The sequence below is a fragment of the Martes martes genome (assembly GCF_963455335.1).
Source record: "Martes martes genome assembly, chromosome: 6".
Lineage (NCBI taxonomy): Eukaryota > Metazoa > Chordata > Mammalia > Carnivora > Mustelidae > Martes > Martes martes.
In genome coordinates, this window is record NC_137893.1 from 105,027,982 (window position 1) to 105,046,114 (window position 18,133).

The 18,133-nt window shown below is 42.1% G+C and overlaps 1 protein-coding gene across 1 annotated transcript in view; it reads right to left on the bottom strand.

Annotated features, from left to right (window-relative positions):
* EYS (eyes shut homolog) overlaps positions 1–18,133 on the bottom strand; it is a gene marked incomplete at both ends in the record, with an annotated part of 1,618,725 nt that overhangs the window by 52,794 nt on the left and 1,547,798 nt on the right. The window contains one exon of the mRNA XM_080805925.1: positions 13,323–13,505. Within this exon, the coding sequence (XP_080662051.1) occupies positions 13,323–13,505 (183 nt within the window). The remainder of the gene's footprint in view (positions 1–13,322; positions 13,506–18,133) is intronic.

The following is an 18,133-nucleotide window of genomic DNA, read 5'->3' on the forward strand; positions in this document are numbered from 1 at the left end:
TCGTATACTGCAATGAATGAGACGCTCAGGAGCCATGAAAGGATTCTGAATGGGAGAATTATAGAAGTTTTAGATTTTATTTACTTATTTTTAAAATTTTATTTATTTATTTTTTAGAGAGAGATTGAAAGAGAGAGAGAAGGGAGGAGGGGCATGTGGAGAGAGAGAGAATCTTAAGCAATCTCTCCACGCAGCACAGACCCTGACGCGGGCTGGATCTCACAACCCTGATCATGACCCGAGCCAAATCAAGAGCTGGACACTTAACTGACTGAGCCACCCACGTGCCCCTTGTCCTAGATTTTAGAAGATTCTCATAGCATTATTGGGGGCAGAACGGAGGCAGATTTGGAATCTCCCTGGAAGATGGTTCTAGTGACTCAAGAGAAGAGGTTAAGGTCCAAATCAAGGTAGAGGCAGAGGGGACGGAGGAAAGAGGAGGGTCGTCTGTGTGTGATCTGGAAGGAAAGCCTGAAAGGACAGATCAGTCTGGAGGGAAGAGCTGACGACGAGGGAAGAATGGAAGAGGTTCCGGAGAGTCTGGTTGAAAGAACCAGGTGGAATGACTGGGTCAGTTATGGAGACAGAAGCCTTGGCAAGGGGCAGGGTGGGGAGAGAGGCTGACCTCAGTTTATGGATACTCCTGCCGACAGACCCGTCCCGGAGCACAGAAGTAAGGATGCACAATAAGCAGAGCCAGGGAGCTAATCAAACTGCCAAGCAGATGACCACTTCTTATTTACAAACCACGGGTCCACCCGAGTAGTGTTCCTTTTCTCTGCCACACCTTCCCCTCTGGACTTTTCCTCAGTAGTAACCCCTGACCATGAGGGATGGAAGAGATAAGAGAAAAGAAAGCCATGAACTACCAGAGCCGGTGCCTGGAAGGTGAACGTTACTTCAGGGAGTTGGAAGTGCTATAGGAAGAGCTTGTCAAAAATAGGTTCTAGATTAACCTTATATCACCTGTGTGAGAATCTCTGAAGCTAGGGCCTGGAAATCTATATATTTTAACAGCATCCCCAACCGTTTGTTTAGGAAACCTGACTAAAATTAACAACCCTAGGAGGGCGAGGGCACATGACCCATTTGTCACCCAGGGCTTCATGTTCAGAAGGGCCTCATGCTTGGTTTAATGCTCTGTGTTTTGTTTTTGTGTTTTTTTTAAAGATTTTATTTGTTTATTTGACAGAGAGATCACAAGTAGGCAGAGAGGCAGGCAGAGAGAGAGGGGGAAGCAGGCTCCCTGCTGAGCAGAGAGCCCGATGCGGGGCTCGATCCCAGGACCCTGGGATCATGACCTGAGCTGAAGGCAGAGGCTTTAACCCACGGAGCCACCCAGGCGCCCCGGTTTAATGCTCTGTTGTCACTTTTTGAAATTCTCCGAACTGTAAGTTGAAGGTGAAGTCCGTGGGACAAACAGAGCATGACTGAGAACAGGGGCAACACATATATACAAATGCATGTTTGTTGTTTCTTGCCACCCCACTCACAGGTGGTGTTTGTGACTAGACTCCCCCCAGTACTGGGAGTTTGCTGAGACCCCAACTGAGCACGACATAAGTGTGTTGCGTGTAAAGACCGCGTAGGTGTGGTGCTGACCACCCCAAGAGGCTATGCTTTCTGCTTGAACCACAAACTTGCTTCCGGCACAGAAAGGCCATGGTGAGCTCAGAAAGCTGGAAGATGGAGGAGGCTTAGCATTCCTTTCTAACTCTCTACTGCTCTGCATTGGTTAATCACTTACACTGAAAGTGGAGACGTCGAGGGAAGGGAAAGAGAGGGAAGTCCGCAGATACCTTTCTTTTCAGTCCTTCCTTACCCCACAGTGAGCCGAGGGGAGAGAGTGCTGACAGAATGTGGGAGTATCAAGGAGTGAAATGACAGTTGACTTAACTGTGTGCAGCAGCTCTCGTGTTCTGGTAAGAAAGAAGTACCCAAGTAGGTACACGCTATAAAATACCAATTGTGTAGTTTTGGTGATTCTGCATATGGGCTAAATGCCCTGATATTTGCATTTTTAAACTGGCATCTCATGATATAAAAATGAATGATAAAAGTCATGTTAATAATTTAATATTTTACTTAACGTGGACTGACATGGATAGCAACTAAAAGACACCATAAAAGGTGGAGAGACCACCGAAGGAAAGAAGTGCTTTCAATACTTTTGATGGCATTTTTTCTTTACTTTTTGAACAAGAAACCCTGAATTTTCACTTTCCGACGGGCCCCACAATCATGTAGCCGTGCCTGAAGGGGCCCTTTGTTGCCTTCTTACAACAAACTGGGAGGGAAGAGCAATGAAAACGAGAGCGACCTGTGCGTCCGAGGCTCTTGGGAGGATTTGTAGGTAGATGAGATGCTGAGACTTGTGGAGGCCTGTCTGCCTCAGGGTTTGTTGGGTGACACTGAGGCACATGAGTGCCTGGTAAAGGTCACCTAGCTGCTGGGGTCAGAGCCTGCATCTGAAGTCAGCCTCATGCCACAGCCTGTGCTCCTAACCACTGTCCCTGCAGCAGAGCAGGAGAAGCTTGTGTCTGCCAGAGCTGTGCAAACTCCTGCCACCACCAACACTTCCTGAAGGTTCCTCGCTGAGGAGTAAGGGGCGTAATGACATCCCTTAGGAGTTTTCTAGGGATTAAGTGATGTTTAATATTAGGTATCATCACAGTGCCAACCTAGCACCTGGTAGGTTCTCAATAGATGCATTTTTTTTTTTCTTTTCCCCTTGACTATGGCCTTACCTTAGCTTTGAGTATCTCGTCGTCTTCTCCTGCTTCATTAATACAAAGGCTGGGAAGCAGATATTCCCGACCTGCAAGCTCGAGCACGCATCTGCTTCCAGTTAACCTTTGGGGTCAGGGACAACTGTGAAATTTCTCATTTTTCTTCTTCTTAAAGCTGTAGCCTGATTGCTCCAGTGTGTTAGTCCGATCTAAGTAAAATATTTTGGAGGGCCAACCATGGAGGTGAAGTGAAGTGACTTGAAGGTATGGTCTGTTAGCATCCATTTATATGTCTTATGTCACTTTCCTGTAATTTACTGAAGTGAAAATTTCTTGCCTTAAAGCACACAGTAATATGAACAATGCCATATTTCAAACAACCACCACTAATTGCATCCTCCAATTTAAGTGTTTGTTAGTAACATTGTTCTGTGAGTAACTTTGAGAAATATATGGGCAATTTCTATTTTTACATTTGTCAATTCACAAAGTTACAGATGATATTGGGCATTTATACTGTTAGAGATTTTTAGTGTTTGACACAGTGAGTTTTTTCATGAAAAGAACGGAACTAAGCTCACTTGGCATGCAGAACACAAAGCCACAGTGAATCTTAATGAAACCAGGCTTAGGAAGAAGATTTTCAGACAAAGCAAGGAATATTTGTTGGATATTACTTAGGAGCTGGTGCTAAGAAGGAAGGATTTAGCAAGATTATGTTGTGCAAGTGGTAAAGGGGGAGGAAGGAAACAATAGGAGATGACTTTGGATGAATAGTAGTTAAGAATAACAAGATCCAGGAAGTGAATAAAAATCCCTTTAGGATGTACAGAAAAAAAAAAAAAAAACCAACACAAAACCCAAACAAACTCAGGCTCTCATTGGCCAGAAAGAAGAGTCTTACTCAGTTCTACAAATATTGTTACACAGAGAGCTTTGAAGTGGGTGTGTGGTGGTGAACCATATTTAGCATTGTAACAACTCATAAGGATTCTTACAGATCTCATGGGGGAAGATGATGAGATGCTGTGGTCAGAAAAGCATCCGGCTTCATAATGAACAGAACAGTGACTTAGCAACAGAAGCAAGGACTCAGTCTAAGGGAAGAGGGGTATGGTGGCCAAGGTAACAATGATAAATAATGGAAACAAAGGAACCCTTGTGCTCTGTGGGTGGGAATGCAAACTAGTGCAGGCACTGAGAAAATCAGTATGGAGGTTCTTCAGAAAAACTAAAAATAGAGTTCCACATGATCCAGTAATTCCACTAGTGGGTATTTATCCAAAGAAAACGAAAACACTACTTTGAAAAGACACATGCACCCCTGTGTTTACTGCAATACTATTTACAATAGCTGAGATATGGACATGTCCATTGATATATGAATGGATACAGATCATGCATCTCACACACACACACACACACACACACACACACACACACACAGGAATACTACTCAGCCATACAAAAGAATGAAATCTTGTAATGGATTTTTTATGAGGAAAATAAACCATGCAAATTCAGTAGCAGTAATTAGAGTTGGTCTTATGAGCTTCACCTTGAAGGAACGCCTAGACAAAGAGTACTAGTGGTTGGAACCATTGTTTCATCAACGAAGTCCTTAAAAGGAAGAATAAGACTCAGGTATAAAAGAACTAATCCAAACCTATGCATCGGAGAGAACTTCTGGGAGAACTGTCCTGCTGTTTCTCCCACTGATGCTGGTCAGTCACTGTCTGTAGTAAATCATAAAGCTGCACGTGCATGTGCTCTCACTTGGTCTGCTTAGAGGGATGCCCCAGAAATCAGAACCACTGGCCTGGGAAGAGGCAGAAGCTCATTCTCAGGTGCCCGGTGAGGATTCAGAACTGTCAGAAGGCTGTTCCTGGGTTGTTCTTAGGGGGCATATTGGGAATCTAAAATGTGTCTAGAGACAGTGCCCTAATATTCCTGTGTATTTCAGTGCTCACCAGGCTTAAAGGTTATTATTGAGACTTTTAATGTCACGGAAGCATGATAATTCCTGTTCAGCTGTCCAGCAATCTTTTAATTCCAATAGAAAAAAAAAACTTTCTGAAGTATGAAATTTTGATTTATAACTACAGAGTGAACGTGATTTGTTATTATTTCCTCAAACTATTCTTCCCATATGGTAAAGTATTATCATGTATTAAATCTAATTTACCTCTCTAAAAATGATAATGTACTTGGGACCCAAGGAGATAAGCAGTGTCCCAGGTGTCACAAAGACACGAGAGTTCAATCTTGCACTCTTTGCTCATTGAACTTCTGGCTGCTCATTTCCTCTTCTCTCTCTCTTGTGAAAAAAATGGTGATGATGACACTAACACAGGATCATCTCTAGCAATAACTTAAAGTGGATTTTTCCTCTCCCTTCTTACTTTCCTGTCCTGAAGGAAAGAAAATATGGGAGAGGAGCCACCAAGATGACGCTGTGACTTTCTGGTCCACTGAACCCTGAGTGGTGAATGGCTCCTGATGACTGGTGCGAGTTCTCTTCTGAAAAGCCCGTCCTTGTGTGCAGACACTTTGTCAGTATATTTGACTATTATTCCGGGGCCTGTAAAACTTTTAGATTTCTGAAAGAAGGAAACTGTCTTTTGATCAGATATTCTTGACACTGGTCAATGATGCTGACACAGAGACACCAGGATAAACAGAACTAAGCTTTAGTTGACTATTCAAATGTTCCCGAGAGGGCAGAGCCAGTTTTCAGAGAGGAAACTGAATTAGATAGGAGTAAAGACTTAGGTAGGTGTGAGTGATTTCAGGAAAATAATGGGAGCAGCTTATGAAATCAGAATCAAAGCTAACGTGAAGCAAAGCAAAAATACATCTAGCTTGATGTGTGGGAAATAAGACCCGAAAGAACGGAAGTCTCCTCTGCCGGAACAATACGTATGAAGTGGCACGGGATTCTAGACACTCAAGCCATTTTTACTCCATATTCAATGATGGCGTCTGCTTTAGTGGGTGCTAAACTAAAATTAAGATGACTGGAGGTTTTGGGGTGCCTGGATGGCTCAGTCAGTTAAGCATCTGACCCTTGACCTCAGCTCAGGTCTTGATCTCAGGGTCGTGAGTTCACACCCAACATGGCTACTTAAAAAAATAAAAAGAAAGAAAGAAAGAAAAAGGAAAAAAAGATTGTAGGTTTTTGAATGAGCTCTTTAGGAGCATACAGTCTCGGTTTGTCTTAAGATCTGTACTGTACAGCTTCTCTCTCTCTTTTTAAAAAAGATTTATTTATTTATTTATTTATTTATTTATTTATTTATTTATTTTAGAAAGAGAGAGAGTGGGCGGAGAGGCAAAAGGAGAGGGAGAAGCAGACTCTGAGTGTGAAGCCCCACACCGGGTTTGATCTCATGACCCTGAGATCGTGACCTGAGCGGAAACCGAGAGTGCAGGTGCCCCGTACTGTACAGCTTCTCATCATAGTGGCAAACTTCCAGCTTCCTGTTCAGTTAGATACGACCATTAAACTAAGGATATTCTAGAACTTCGAAAGCATCAGAACCATACACAGCCGTGTCCACGATGTTTCTTTGGTCGCCATGGTGTACAATGGAGACCATGTAGTTTCCACTTCGGGAGATCAAGTGATTAAAATGCGAGCAAGGTAAACCGGCTACTGTTTGTGGTCAAGGCAAGGTGGTGCCCCGGCTTCCAGCTATGCCGGTGAAGAGGCAGTGAGGGAGGGCGACAGCGACAACAAATGCAATGCTGTGCTCAGAGCTCGTGAGAATGTCATAAACCACCTTTCCCGAGGCTACATATGGCCCGTATTTTTCTATGTTTTGAACAGAAAGTGCTGAGACTACAAAAAGTAGGGAGATCTGGATCTCTCTTGCTGTGTGCTATCAGAGATGAGATCATGACAGTAAGGGATATAAGCACCAGTGGGTGGGTCCACTTGAATTTCCATCAGGTGCTCGCTTAAGGTGCAGAACAAAGAGTGAGAAGGTGGGCTTGTGGGTGACGGATTTTTACTTGGCTCCTCCTCTTTTTTTTTTTTTTGTCCTCTGGATGTTCTTCTATGAAATCAAGGTATGCCCATTGAACTATACATAAATGAACATTCCCTTCCATACTAAAAAAAAAACAACAACAAAAAAAAAATGGAGAGTGCCTGGGTGGTTCAGTTGGTTAAGTGTCAATACTCCTGATTTCGGCTCAGGTCATGATCTCGGGCTGGTGGGATCAAGCCCTGTTTTGGGGTCTGCGCTCAGGCAGAGTTGGCTTGAGGGTTCTCTTCCTCTGCTCCTTCCCCTGCTGGCATGTATGCTCTCTCTCTTTCTAAATAAATAAATAAAATCTTAAAAAAAAATAAGTAAAAAGGGGGGCGGATTTGCAAGGATCTATATATTTTTGTCACTTCAACTCCATTTAAGCACTGGTCAAATGTGACAATTCTCATGTATTTCTCGTCAGTAAAATGACTTAGTTTAACTTTTTTGGGACAATCTTAAGAGTTCAAATTATTTAATAACTTAGACAACTTTGACACTACTGTCCAGGTTATTTAATTTCACAAAGACTAAGATTTGATAGTTTTGAGTTTTTCAGGAAGAAATTCTCACAATTTCTAGTCACTCTGATGTGATTATGGAAGAAAATAATGAACATTCTTCATTGGAGAAAATCTTGGGTACGAACATACACTGTCAGTTACATTACAAAATGCCTCAGTACTGTGAAATTGGGAGATGTGTTATATTAAGGATTTGGCTACAAGCTGCTCTCTCATTCATCAGGTATCTTCCTTCTGCCCGATCTGAAGCAAGGCTCCATAAAAAACAGGCTGAGCTGATTGGATTTTGTGACACGCCCCCCTTCATTTTTCTTTTTCTGTACTATAGATGACATTCATTTCATTTTTTTCCCCAGAAAAACATCAGGCTATATTTACGTGGTCTTATTTCTGTTACAGTTAATAACCAAGGGCTTGAAGTAAATAAGAAGTTATTTGGCATGAATTATGAGGTAACCTTTCATAGTTAATTACCACAGCAGAGGAGACCTACACGCTAGGGACTGACAGAGAGCTAAGTGCACAAAGCACTTAGTACATAGATCAAATAAGCAGGAAGTTATAGATTTTTTTCTGATTCTTCACTGTATTATGCCTTTATAATATGGGCTAACATTGAGATTTTAACTTATATTTCAATGATGTAAACAGAGACACATGTGCCCCCTCCCCCCTTTATTTAGGTCCTGCCTTCTTCACTGCCATCCACATCGATCTCGATATACAGTATTACAAGCTAACTGGGATAGTCTGTGTCTTCAGAGAGCCTTTCAGTTAGTGAAAGAATCAATAAGTATGTAATTATTGATCTCTCACACAGTACCAATCCTGTGAATGATGCAGTTGGGGATACAAAAGATATGAAACGCATGGATTGTCTAAAAGGAATTTAAGATGAATCTTGCCGAGGGGCAAGATTCAGATTATGAAATTGCCAGTATTCTAGTGTTTTTGATTTATGAATATGGTACCTTCATATGACTTGATAGCTGTGATTGTGAATAACAAAGCAGTATATAATTATTATGGGATATAAACTAGAAGTTGTACATAGGCTTTGTGTCGATAGCTATAAGGAGCCCCGAATTCATCAGAGGATGTTGGGTAGAACTGGAAAAGGTAAAGAGAACTGGGTCAGGCATTCCAGGTGAGAGGAAGCTTTGAAGGGAGAGTGAATGGGGGCAAGTAAACGGGCTGCTTACACAGACATCGGGCTGGGGACTCGCTGGGGCCCAGGCTGGGAGAGGGCGGGAACGGGGATGCTGGCGGGGCTGCTCTCGCGCTAACTATAGAGGACTGGTGGAAATGGAAGGCACAGAATGAGAAACATGCTAATGGAAAGAAATTCCCTGATCCTTCTCCTTGGATGAGCATTCTGCTTTCTGAATTCCATCTTCTGTGTCAGTTACGTGCCCCTTTTCATTCAACGATGTCTATGTTCCCTGTACGCATTAGACAGAGTGAGGGAGGCTGTGTGCACCAGACATGGCTTCTTAGCTCTGATGTAGGGCTAAGGTAACAAAATTTTGCTGCCAATTCAGACTCCCTGAATTGATTGTTAGTTTTAATGTAACAGGGACCAGGGATTTCTGCCTTCATTCTTTCAAAAACGTGTAATGACTGTCTATATGTGATAGCCACTCTTGTTATTAAAAAAAAAAAAACAACCCGAAGAGATCCCAGCAGTTAAAAGAAGATAGGATATCGGTTTCCAGCAAACTGCCGTGAAATGAGTTCTTAAATTTTCCTGGAAGGGTTAAAGGCTTCAAAGAAGAATGATTTTTTGAGCTGAGGCTTAAAGAATAGAAGTGTTTTGGAGGCAGGCAAGTGATATGTGGGTGGCTCAGGAAGGTGGAAGAGCCCGGCACAAGCACAGAAGTGAGGACACAGTGACACATCACAGAAGGTCCGTGTGTCCAGTGCAGCCAGCTTATAGGAGTGAAGGGAAATGAGGTTGTGTGATCGGCAGAGACTGGCAAACGTCTGTACATAGTATGCAAAGGATCTTGCTCAGTACGTTGTGATGAAGCATCCTGATTAGGCAAGATAAATTTGGATCTGAATGTTTAGAATGATCCCCTGTAGCAAAGTGGGAAGGAGAGGGGAGGAGGGGCATGGCTGCAGCAGTCTATGATAGACTGGGCATGATGAGGAGAAGAAAGAATAAAGAAGGAGAAAATACAAAAAGGAATTGGGAGGTAAAATGGACAGACTTTGGTGTTGGGTGGAACGTGGGTGACAAAATGAAGAGAAGGCAAAGACTGTGTCTGTCTTATTCATAAGTATATCTTTGGTACCTAGAAGAATGCCTCATCAAGGCCCCAGCAAATATTTGTCAAAATGAATAAAAGGAAGAAATCTAGATGACTCCTGGGCTTCTAGCTGAAGCAGAATGTTTATTAATGGCAGTCGCCGGCAGAAGGGAGACAGGAGGGGAAGATAATGTAATCACCTGTGGATCACTGTGGGACATAGTGACGGTTTCCAGAAAAGTCAAACTATAAGACATACACTATAAGGGAGTGGGAGCTATGGAACGAAGAAGACCAAATAAAGGAAATGCCAAGAATGACTGCAGAAACACGGGCGTAGGATTAGTCAGGTTACCATTGCAAATCACGTGAGACACTTTCAAGCTGAAATGTTTGACAGGGTGATTTGTCTAGAGCGTTCAATGAGAATGAAATCCGGCAAAATCAGTGCCAAGCTTTGGGGAATCGGGGAGGAATGTCATCAGTGTTGGGCAGTGAAGGTCCCTTGCCTTTTTATGTGGACGTGTCAGAAATTAGAGGTTGGCTTACATTTCATTTATACAAACTCTGCGGCTTTGTGCATCTTTTAACCTGAGAAAGAAAGATAAAGGCAGCATAGGAAATGGTGATTTTAGTGGTAACAACCACTAATCAGGTCAGAGATTGATGTTACCAAACGATTAAGAAAAACACCTAAGTGCGGAGATAACACTGACTTAGATCGTAGTTTCTTATATAGATCAGACAACTGCAAATTGTATGGTTGGTATTAATCAGAATCATTATGTTTTAAAGGAATGTGTATTTCTTTAGTTAGTAGCTTTGTGTGACATAAATTGACAAGTCATATCAACATATGACATTATGGGCAATGATTACATATCTCAGTCCATCTCCAGATATGGTCTAATTTAGCAGGTCCCTGGAGGGTTTGAGTAGTTGCTCCCAGATATTAATTACATAAAAAGCACGTAATGTGCTTGATAAAATTCTGTTTTTTGATTTAAGAGGGTTTGGGAATTAGTATCTTAACAAGCAGCCTCACGTGATTCTGACACAGGCATGAAGAGGTCCTACTTAGAGAACACTGCCTTAAAAAGCTCTTTGGCGCTACTTGCATTTTTAAATTGGTGTTCTTGCTCCCTCACGTGGTCGAATGTGGAACTGCATACTTCAGATTTTTCATTTTCACTCTTGACAACAGAGCTCCACAATTCATCTACCTGTTATCTAGCCTTTATTCAGCCATCGTATATACCTAAAAATGCAGTGCAGCATGTGCATTCAGCTCCTATAAAGCAGATGACTAGAGAAGACCAAAAAATGTCACAAGAAAGATTCCACAATTTACAGATGCTGTGGCTAAAACTTCGCTTTTCACGTGTTTGTTTTTGAGAATTTTGAAGGACTCTTCATAGAAGAATAATGAAGAGTTACTCAGTGGCAGTGTTTTCGTGGGCCAAGTGTTTATACTTTCCTTGGTTCTTCCTCTCAATCTTTCAGAATTTAGAAGATTTGTTTTAAAACAAGACGGAGCCAAGGTCTTCAATGCTCATTTGAATTTTTCATTAGCCAGGGTTTTTTTTATTTTTTTTTTTTTTGAGTGTGTGGGGAGGGGCTAATTAAAAGGATATAATTGATAAACATATGATGCAGGGGTAAAAATTCCATCTTCTCTCCCTTCCTTCCTCCCTGACTACTGGCAGTTACTCAACAGGTATTTATTAAAACCATCCAAGAGGCTTCTTGCCAATGTAGTGATACCTGGGACACCGTCTTTATGAAGGAGAGAAGTTTAGCAAACCCCAGTTTGTAGTCAAGGGTCTGGGCTCTCTGTTCCGGGCAGGTTCTCAAGGCTCAGAGGCAGGGGCGACTGCCAGAAGGGGTGGGAGGAGGGTGGCCACTGGGAAATCCTGACGGAGAAGATGGCATCTGGACTGGAAAGCCCTAAGAATGGCTACTTTTTAAAACCTTGTGCAGCTGTGTTGCTGTCTTACACATCATACAATTATCTGTTTTTAGGGTGGTTCTCGTATTCATTATTCAGTGCTGACTGTGGGTCAGGCAAGCGTGCTCCGTGTAGGTGTATAAAGTCAAAGACCACTGGCTTGGTCTCTGTCCACATAGAGCTCCCATTCTAGCAGCGGAGACAGACAAAAATAAACTATTGAAGAAATAAATTGAGGGGTAGGCTTTGAAGATAATAACTAAGAAGCTGGGGCAGAGAATGGGTGCAGTGTGATAGCATCCACTTTTGTGAAGGTGGCTGGGGACGGCCTCCCTGAGAAAATCTAAGCCCCCATGTTACTGAGTCCCATTCTCAGTTGCAAGTGCTTTTCCTGTCTCGACTACGTTAACCCTCACAACTCCATTAGAGCATGTACCGTTATTAAACTATCTGACAAGTGAGGAAACCGAGGCACAGAGACATTAAGTAACTTAACACAAAATCTGTAGGTAGTGGGGACTGGATCCATGTCTACATGTTTGGGCCCCACAGCCTGCTCTCGACCCCTCTGGCAGCCATCTCTTGTCATGGCAGAGGAAATAACCCGCACAAAGCCTCTGCGTGCAACAGGCAAGCGCTGGGTGGTTAAGGCGCTGGAAGAAGATGTGTAGGTGAGGAGCACAGAGACAGAGGGAGGTTGGAGACAGAGCCAGGGGCCTGATCCTGAAGGCCCCCAGAGGACACGGTAGGGAAGTCTGGACTGCATTCCAAGTAGAGTGGAAAGGCACAGGTGGGTTTTCAGCAAGGTTTTTAAAAAAGTAACTTGCTATAACTCAGAGAAGGATCTGCAGGCAGCAAAGGAAGGAGGGAGATCAGTTTGGGGGAGGTCATGCAGTCTCCGGCAGGAGAGATGGGGCGGAGATTCAAATGGACTTTGGAGGTGGAATGATCAGCAGTTCACGTGATGAAGTGCTCCCCTCACCCCATCCTCCCAGAAGTGGTCAGAGGCTGACACACCACCCTTCAGTTGGGCTGCAGGCTCCTTTCAGACACGTGTTAATTCAGAAGCCAGTGTTCATAATTAGAGGAAGTCACTGAACCAGTCAAAAAGAAGAGAACATGTTATTTACCCTAGCACAAGAGAATCCTTGATGGTTGAGAGAAAGGTTCCCTTCTGGTGTAACATGTTGATTTCACAGATGAGAATACTGAACTCAGAGAAAGCAGGTGATTAATTGTTTAACTACTTAGCTGCTGACTCAGGAATAAAATATACACGCTTTTCCTTGATTCCACACAAGCACAACTGGTTTCTACTTAGACAAATTTAACCTGTAGGTTCATTTCCCACCAATTCTAGGGCATTGGAGGACTTTATTACAGGCTGAGCACTTTCTTAATTACTTACTTCTTTAATTTGGAATAGTTTCCTTTGAGGGCAACCATTCCCATTTCACAACACATGGTGAAATGATGTCCCTTCTGAGAATTTCCCTTCTCTCCTTATATATGGAAACAGAAAGAAACAGGGGAAAGGACAAGTCAATAAGCTCACCTCTCATGTGACATATGTTCACCTTCTCTGTCCTCACGTTTGCCTGCTGGAATTCTTGCCCTTGCTGATAAGCAGCAGCCCTGGTGTGAACAGGGCTTTGGAAAGGGTCAGGGAATGTCTAATCACCTTGGACTACAAGGACCATGCTTGAGGCAGAAAATAGGAGGAGGCTGTTTGCAGGCAAATGTCTCCTTTATCCACAGCTAATTAGAGGAACCCTGAAGAATTTCTAAAGTATTCTTAAAGGAGCTAAGCCAGTCCTAGAGGGTTCAATTAATCTTACCATGGCCCTTCTGTCCAGTGAAAAATATTAAGTTATTTTGCAGTGCCGAGTGATTATTTGCCAGCTGAAACTTCAAGTGGAATTCATAACCGAAGCCGATGTCTGGGATCCGTGAATAAGACAGGAATGACGTGTATCCGGAGGTGTCAGTGCCCCTGAACCTGGGCCGAGAAATAGCAGCAGCTGTGGAAAAACCCAAACCAAATAGTTCAAATAAACCTGAACATGTCCTTGTAAAAGGAGGGCTATGTTCTGCTGATGCATCTGGCCAGGGAGTCTGTTTACTATCACGTTAATTAGACTTAAGTGCCCATCAGCATTGAGCAACTGAGTGAGTCAATGGGGAGTTTCAAAACCGGAACAAAGGAAGTTCAGTGTTTTGAGAGCCTGTATATAAACCTTTCACTCTCACACCCTTTCTACATAAGAAAGAACTGACTTAAAAAGCAAAACCCTATATTTTGAAGAGTAATTTTCAAAATAAAAAAGATCACTTGTGGTCAAAGTATTTGCCCAGGTGTTTTGTAAAGGTGATTTGGCATCCGAGCACTGGCCATGACTTAGGATCTAGCAGCTTGAAACTAGGCTTTTCGAATCCTGTGATTTTGGAAAAGCCAAAGCCATAGGTCGGTGTGGGAAGGCCAAGACGCGGGCAGGCAACAGATCAGTTTCCATCACCATATTGTCAATGACCAGAACGTTTCTTTAGGTAGAAATCTTTGCTTAAAACAAACAAACAAACATGTGTAGGGCGCATCAGTTAGATATCTGCCTTCTGCTCATGACCTGGGGTCCTGGGATGGAGCCCCTCATAGGGCTCCCTGCTCAGCAGGAAGCCTGCTTCTCCCTCTCCTACTCCCCCTGCTTGCGTTCCTGCTTTCACTGTCTCTCTCTCTCTCTGTCAAATAAATAAATAAAATCTTCAAAAAAAAAAGTTGATTTTTGCTCTGTTACAATGCTTGTTAAAAAAATGAAAGCATGGGTTTCATGGGATTGAAACTGCAGGGAGATTTAGTAGAAACAGGAAATGTTTAAAAAACAAAGTTCAAGAGCCATTGTGGACAAAACAATTTAATTGAGGGGTACCGTTAGCCAGCTAGGCTCTTTCTGTCCTGCCTCTAATCTTGTTTCCAACTTTTCTCTTTGATTGCTCTGTTCTGTTTGTAAATAGTCCCAACTGGCTTCTATTTCCCCCACCTCGAGAGAGGCTCACAGGAAACAGGAAGGGGGATGTTGATCCCTATCCCTGTCTGTTAGGGATGGTATTCCCAGATTGAAAGATGTTCCCAGGATCTATTCTTATTAGTTTGAGATAGCTTGACAGAGGGAAGAAGAGCTTGTTTTGATTACCATTCATTGCTCTCCTCTTCTCTAGAGAGGTTGCCTCTCCTAGGAAGTTGTAAAACTAGAATTTTTATAAGCCTTAAGAAATATCCTCACTCTGGTACCTAATGCTTAAAACAAAAGAGCTTGTTATGTCTGGTTATAATTGTTTATACAGCAAATAATTGTACTATCCTGGGAAAAGTGATTCTACTTCTCAGAGGCTTTTATTTCTGTTTGTTTTGTGTAACTATTGAAGTAGGGTAGCTGTGTGGAATCAGCAGAATAAGATTTTGTGAAAATCTTATCAGTTTATTCCTTGGGATGTATGGCCTAGAATAAGTATTCTTTTTCTGAAAACTCACCAGCATCTCAGCATGATTTTGAGACATACCACCTCTTACATTTATTTTTTTTATCTAATGAAGTGATTTATGGTCTGTGTTCCAGAGACAATAGGTGAGGCTCTTTTCTATCAGGGATTTCACTAGCAGTGGTCTCATAGATAGGATAGTTGAAGGAAATGAAATGTACTGGAATTGAAAGAAAACAAAAAACTGACAGTGTTTGATGTTGCCATTAAAACAATAGAATTCAACTAAATTTAATGCTAAAATAGAGGATTTTTTTGAACGACTTTTTAAATAATATATCTTCCTTATAATAATTTACAACTGGGTCTACCTAAAAGTTTAGTACTACATTCGGGTTAGATCAAGACATATACACCTTGTACAATACGTATTTCACTGTCAGACGCTGTGCTGGATGCTGGTGACAAAGATAATAGAGCACCATCCCAACCCTCAAGGAGCTAGTGTGTGGTCAACCAACTTATCCAAATGAACTAGATGGAAAGTTAAGTTGGAAGCCGATGAGCAGCAATTCACCTGGCAGATAAAAAGGAAAGATCATTTCAGGTAGAAAGAATAGCATGTTTTCAGGTGAGGAGGCCCAAACAGTATGTCATATTCAAGGAACTCATGGGGTATGCCAATTTTAAAATGAAGTATTAAAAGGAAAAGTACAAGGAAATGTAATGAGGTAGTCAGACAGGGGTCAAATTATGAAGGGCTTGACATTTTTTCCGTAATCTCTGAGTTTTGGGCAAGGTCAGAGTTGTCTTTTTGAAATATCACTCTAGGGCTGAAATGTGAAGGTTGGATTAGATGGAAAGAGCTAGAGGAGCAAACTTTGGTTTGAATGAAGAATGAAAATGAGGACTTTGGGGCACCTGGGCAGCTCAGTGGGTTAGAGCCTCTGCCTTCAGCCCAGGTCATGATCCCAGGGTCCTGGGATCGAGCCCCGCATTGGGCTCTCTGCTCAGTAGGGAGCCTGCTTCCTCCTCTCTCTCTGCCTGCCTCTCTGCCTACTTGTGATTTTTGCCAATAAATAAGTAAAAAAAAAAAATCTAAAAAAAAAAAAAAAGAAAATGAGGACTTTGATGATACCAAGAAATCCAATAGTTAGCTAAGCTTACACTGAATTGTAAATGTGAGGAAATTTATGGGTCAGTCATGAAAAAAGATAATGGTGTGATACTTATATAAACAGTGAACAGAAATGTGTTATCAGTGCTAGTATCCAATCAGAATAAGTTTATGAGACAATTTCATACTACTGAAAAGAAGTACAATGTATACTGAAGACTGAGGATAATCATGTGCACAGGAAAGGATCTGTCACACTCTGTATTTCTTAGTCTAATGCTACACTGTTGAACAATGCAGACGCTCACCACATGTGGCTCTTGAGCACTTGACTTGTGTCTAGGCTGACTGAGAGGGCTTTGTACAGAGGAAAGAATGTAAAATATCTTTTTTTAAAAGAAGATTAATTTGGGGCGCCTGGGTGGCTCAGTGGGTTAAAAGAAGATTAATTTGAGAGAGAGACAGCAAGAACCCGCATGTGCCATGGGGAGGGGCAGAGGGAGAGAGAGAGAGAGTCTCAAGCAGATTCTGTGCTGAGCCTGGAGCCTGATGTGGGGCTCGACCTCATGGCCCTGAGATCATGACCTAAACCCAAACCGTGAGTTTGACACCTGGCTGCACCACCCAGGTGCCCCAAGAATGTAAAATATCTTATTAATAATACTTTATATGCATTAAATATTGGGTCAATTAAAATATCTTATTAAAATAAATTTCACCTGTCTCTTTATTTTTAAAAATGTAGCTACTAAGAAACAAAATTACACAGCAGCTGACATTCTACTAACCAACACTGCAGAGAGAACCACCCGCATCTGGGCGGGTACGTGATTTCCCTAAATCCTTAGTTGTGATTTACTCCAAGGGGCTTTGTCTTTCGGTAATTCTGAGCCTGTGAAAAGATAGGGTTTCTAAGGGGAAGAATGGGAATCAGGAGGAAGGGGTCAAAGAATGTCCATCCCACTATGAAGAGGCTCCTGTGTCTTCACCTACATGATCTCCATCCTGCTGGATCAGGCAGGAGAACGTGCAGGGACCCAGATTTCAGAAAGAGGGTTTTCAGCCTTACAAATGATTCTTTCCAGTTCTTGAAAGTAAGCCCTTTATGCTCTTCAACCAGGCAACATTTGGTTAATTTGATTACTCTATTACACAAATTCCCAGATCAGACTTCTAGAAGCGTCAGTCGTCATCAAATCAGTAGATTGAACAGATTGTAATGGGAATATTTTAGGGCTATTAAGTGAATTTTTTTTTCTTTTGTAATCCCTAGTTGTCTCATGGTTTCCATATGTGAATGTCTGCATTTTTTTCTTTAGTACTTTTAAAGTTACAGCAGTAGATTGGAACCATGAGGAAGGAAGGAGGATGTTGGGATTTGAACTAAATATTAATTATTTAGTGTGTGGAAGAAGGGAGCAAAATCACTAACAGAAGTCTGGGAACATTTCAGGCAGTCGAAAAGCCTTATGTATCTCAGCATCATCTAGGGTCATTAAAAATTCTACAAACCTTCAATGATAGGAGAATGTCATAATCTTTTCTACAACATAGTGCTTGGTTGCAGGCTCAATATGGAATCTTTGCATAACATATCACATTATGCTCACAGGATACAGCTTAGCAAAAATTACCACAAAAAGGGTATAAACTTTTGTCTTCTAGAAAATTTATTGTGGCAAAATTTTCTTATTCCCCATCAGGACAGAGAAATAGCATGTGAATGTTTTAAATGTAACTGTACTTTTTTATTTTTTTATTTTTAAAGATTTTATTTATTTATTTGACAGACAGGGATCACAAGCAGGCAGAGAGGCAGGCAGAGAGAGAGGAGGAAGCAGGCTTCCGGCTGAGCAGAGACCTGATGCGGGGCTCGATCCCAGGACCTGGGATCATGACCCGAGCCGAAGGCAGAGGCTTTAACCCACTGAGGCACCCAGGCGCCCCATGTACTTTTTTATTTTAAAAATACTCTGTGTTTAGTCCTCTCACCCGAATTGTTGACATTTTTGCATAGAAACGACCAAGATGAGCTACTGGGATGTGGGAAGAAGACAT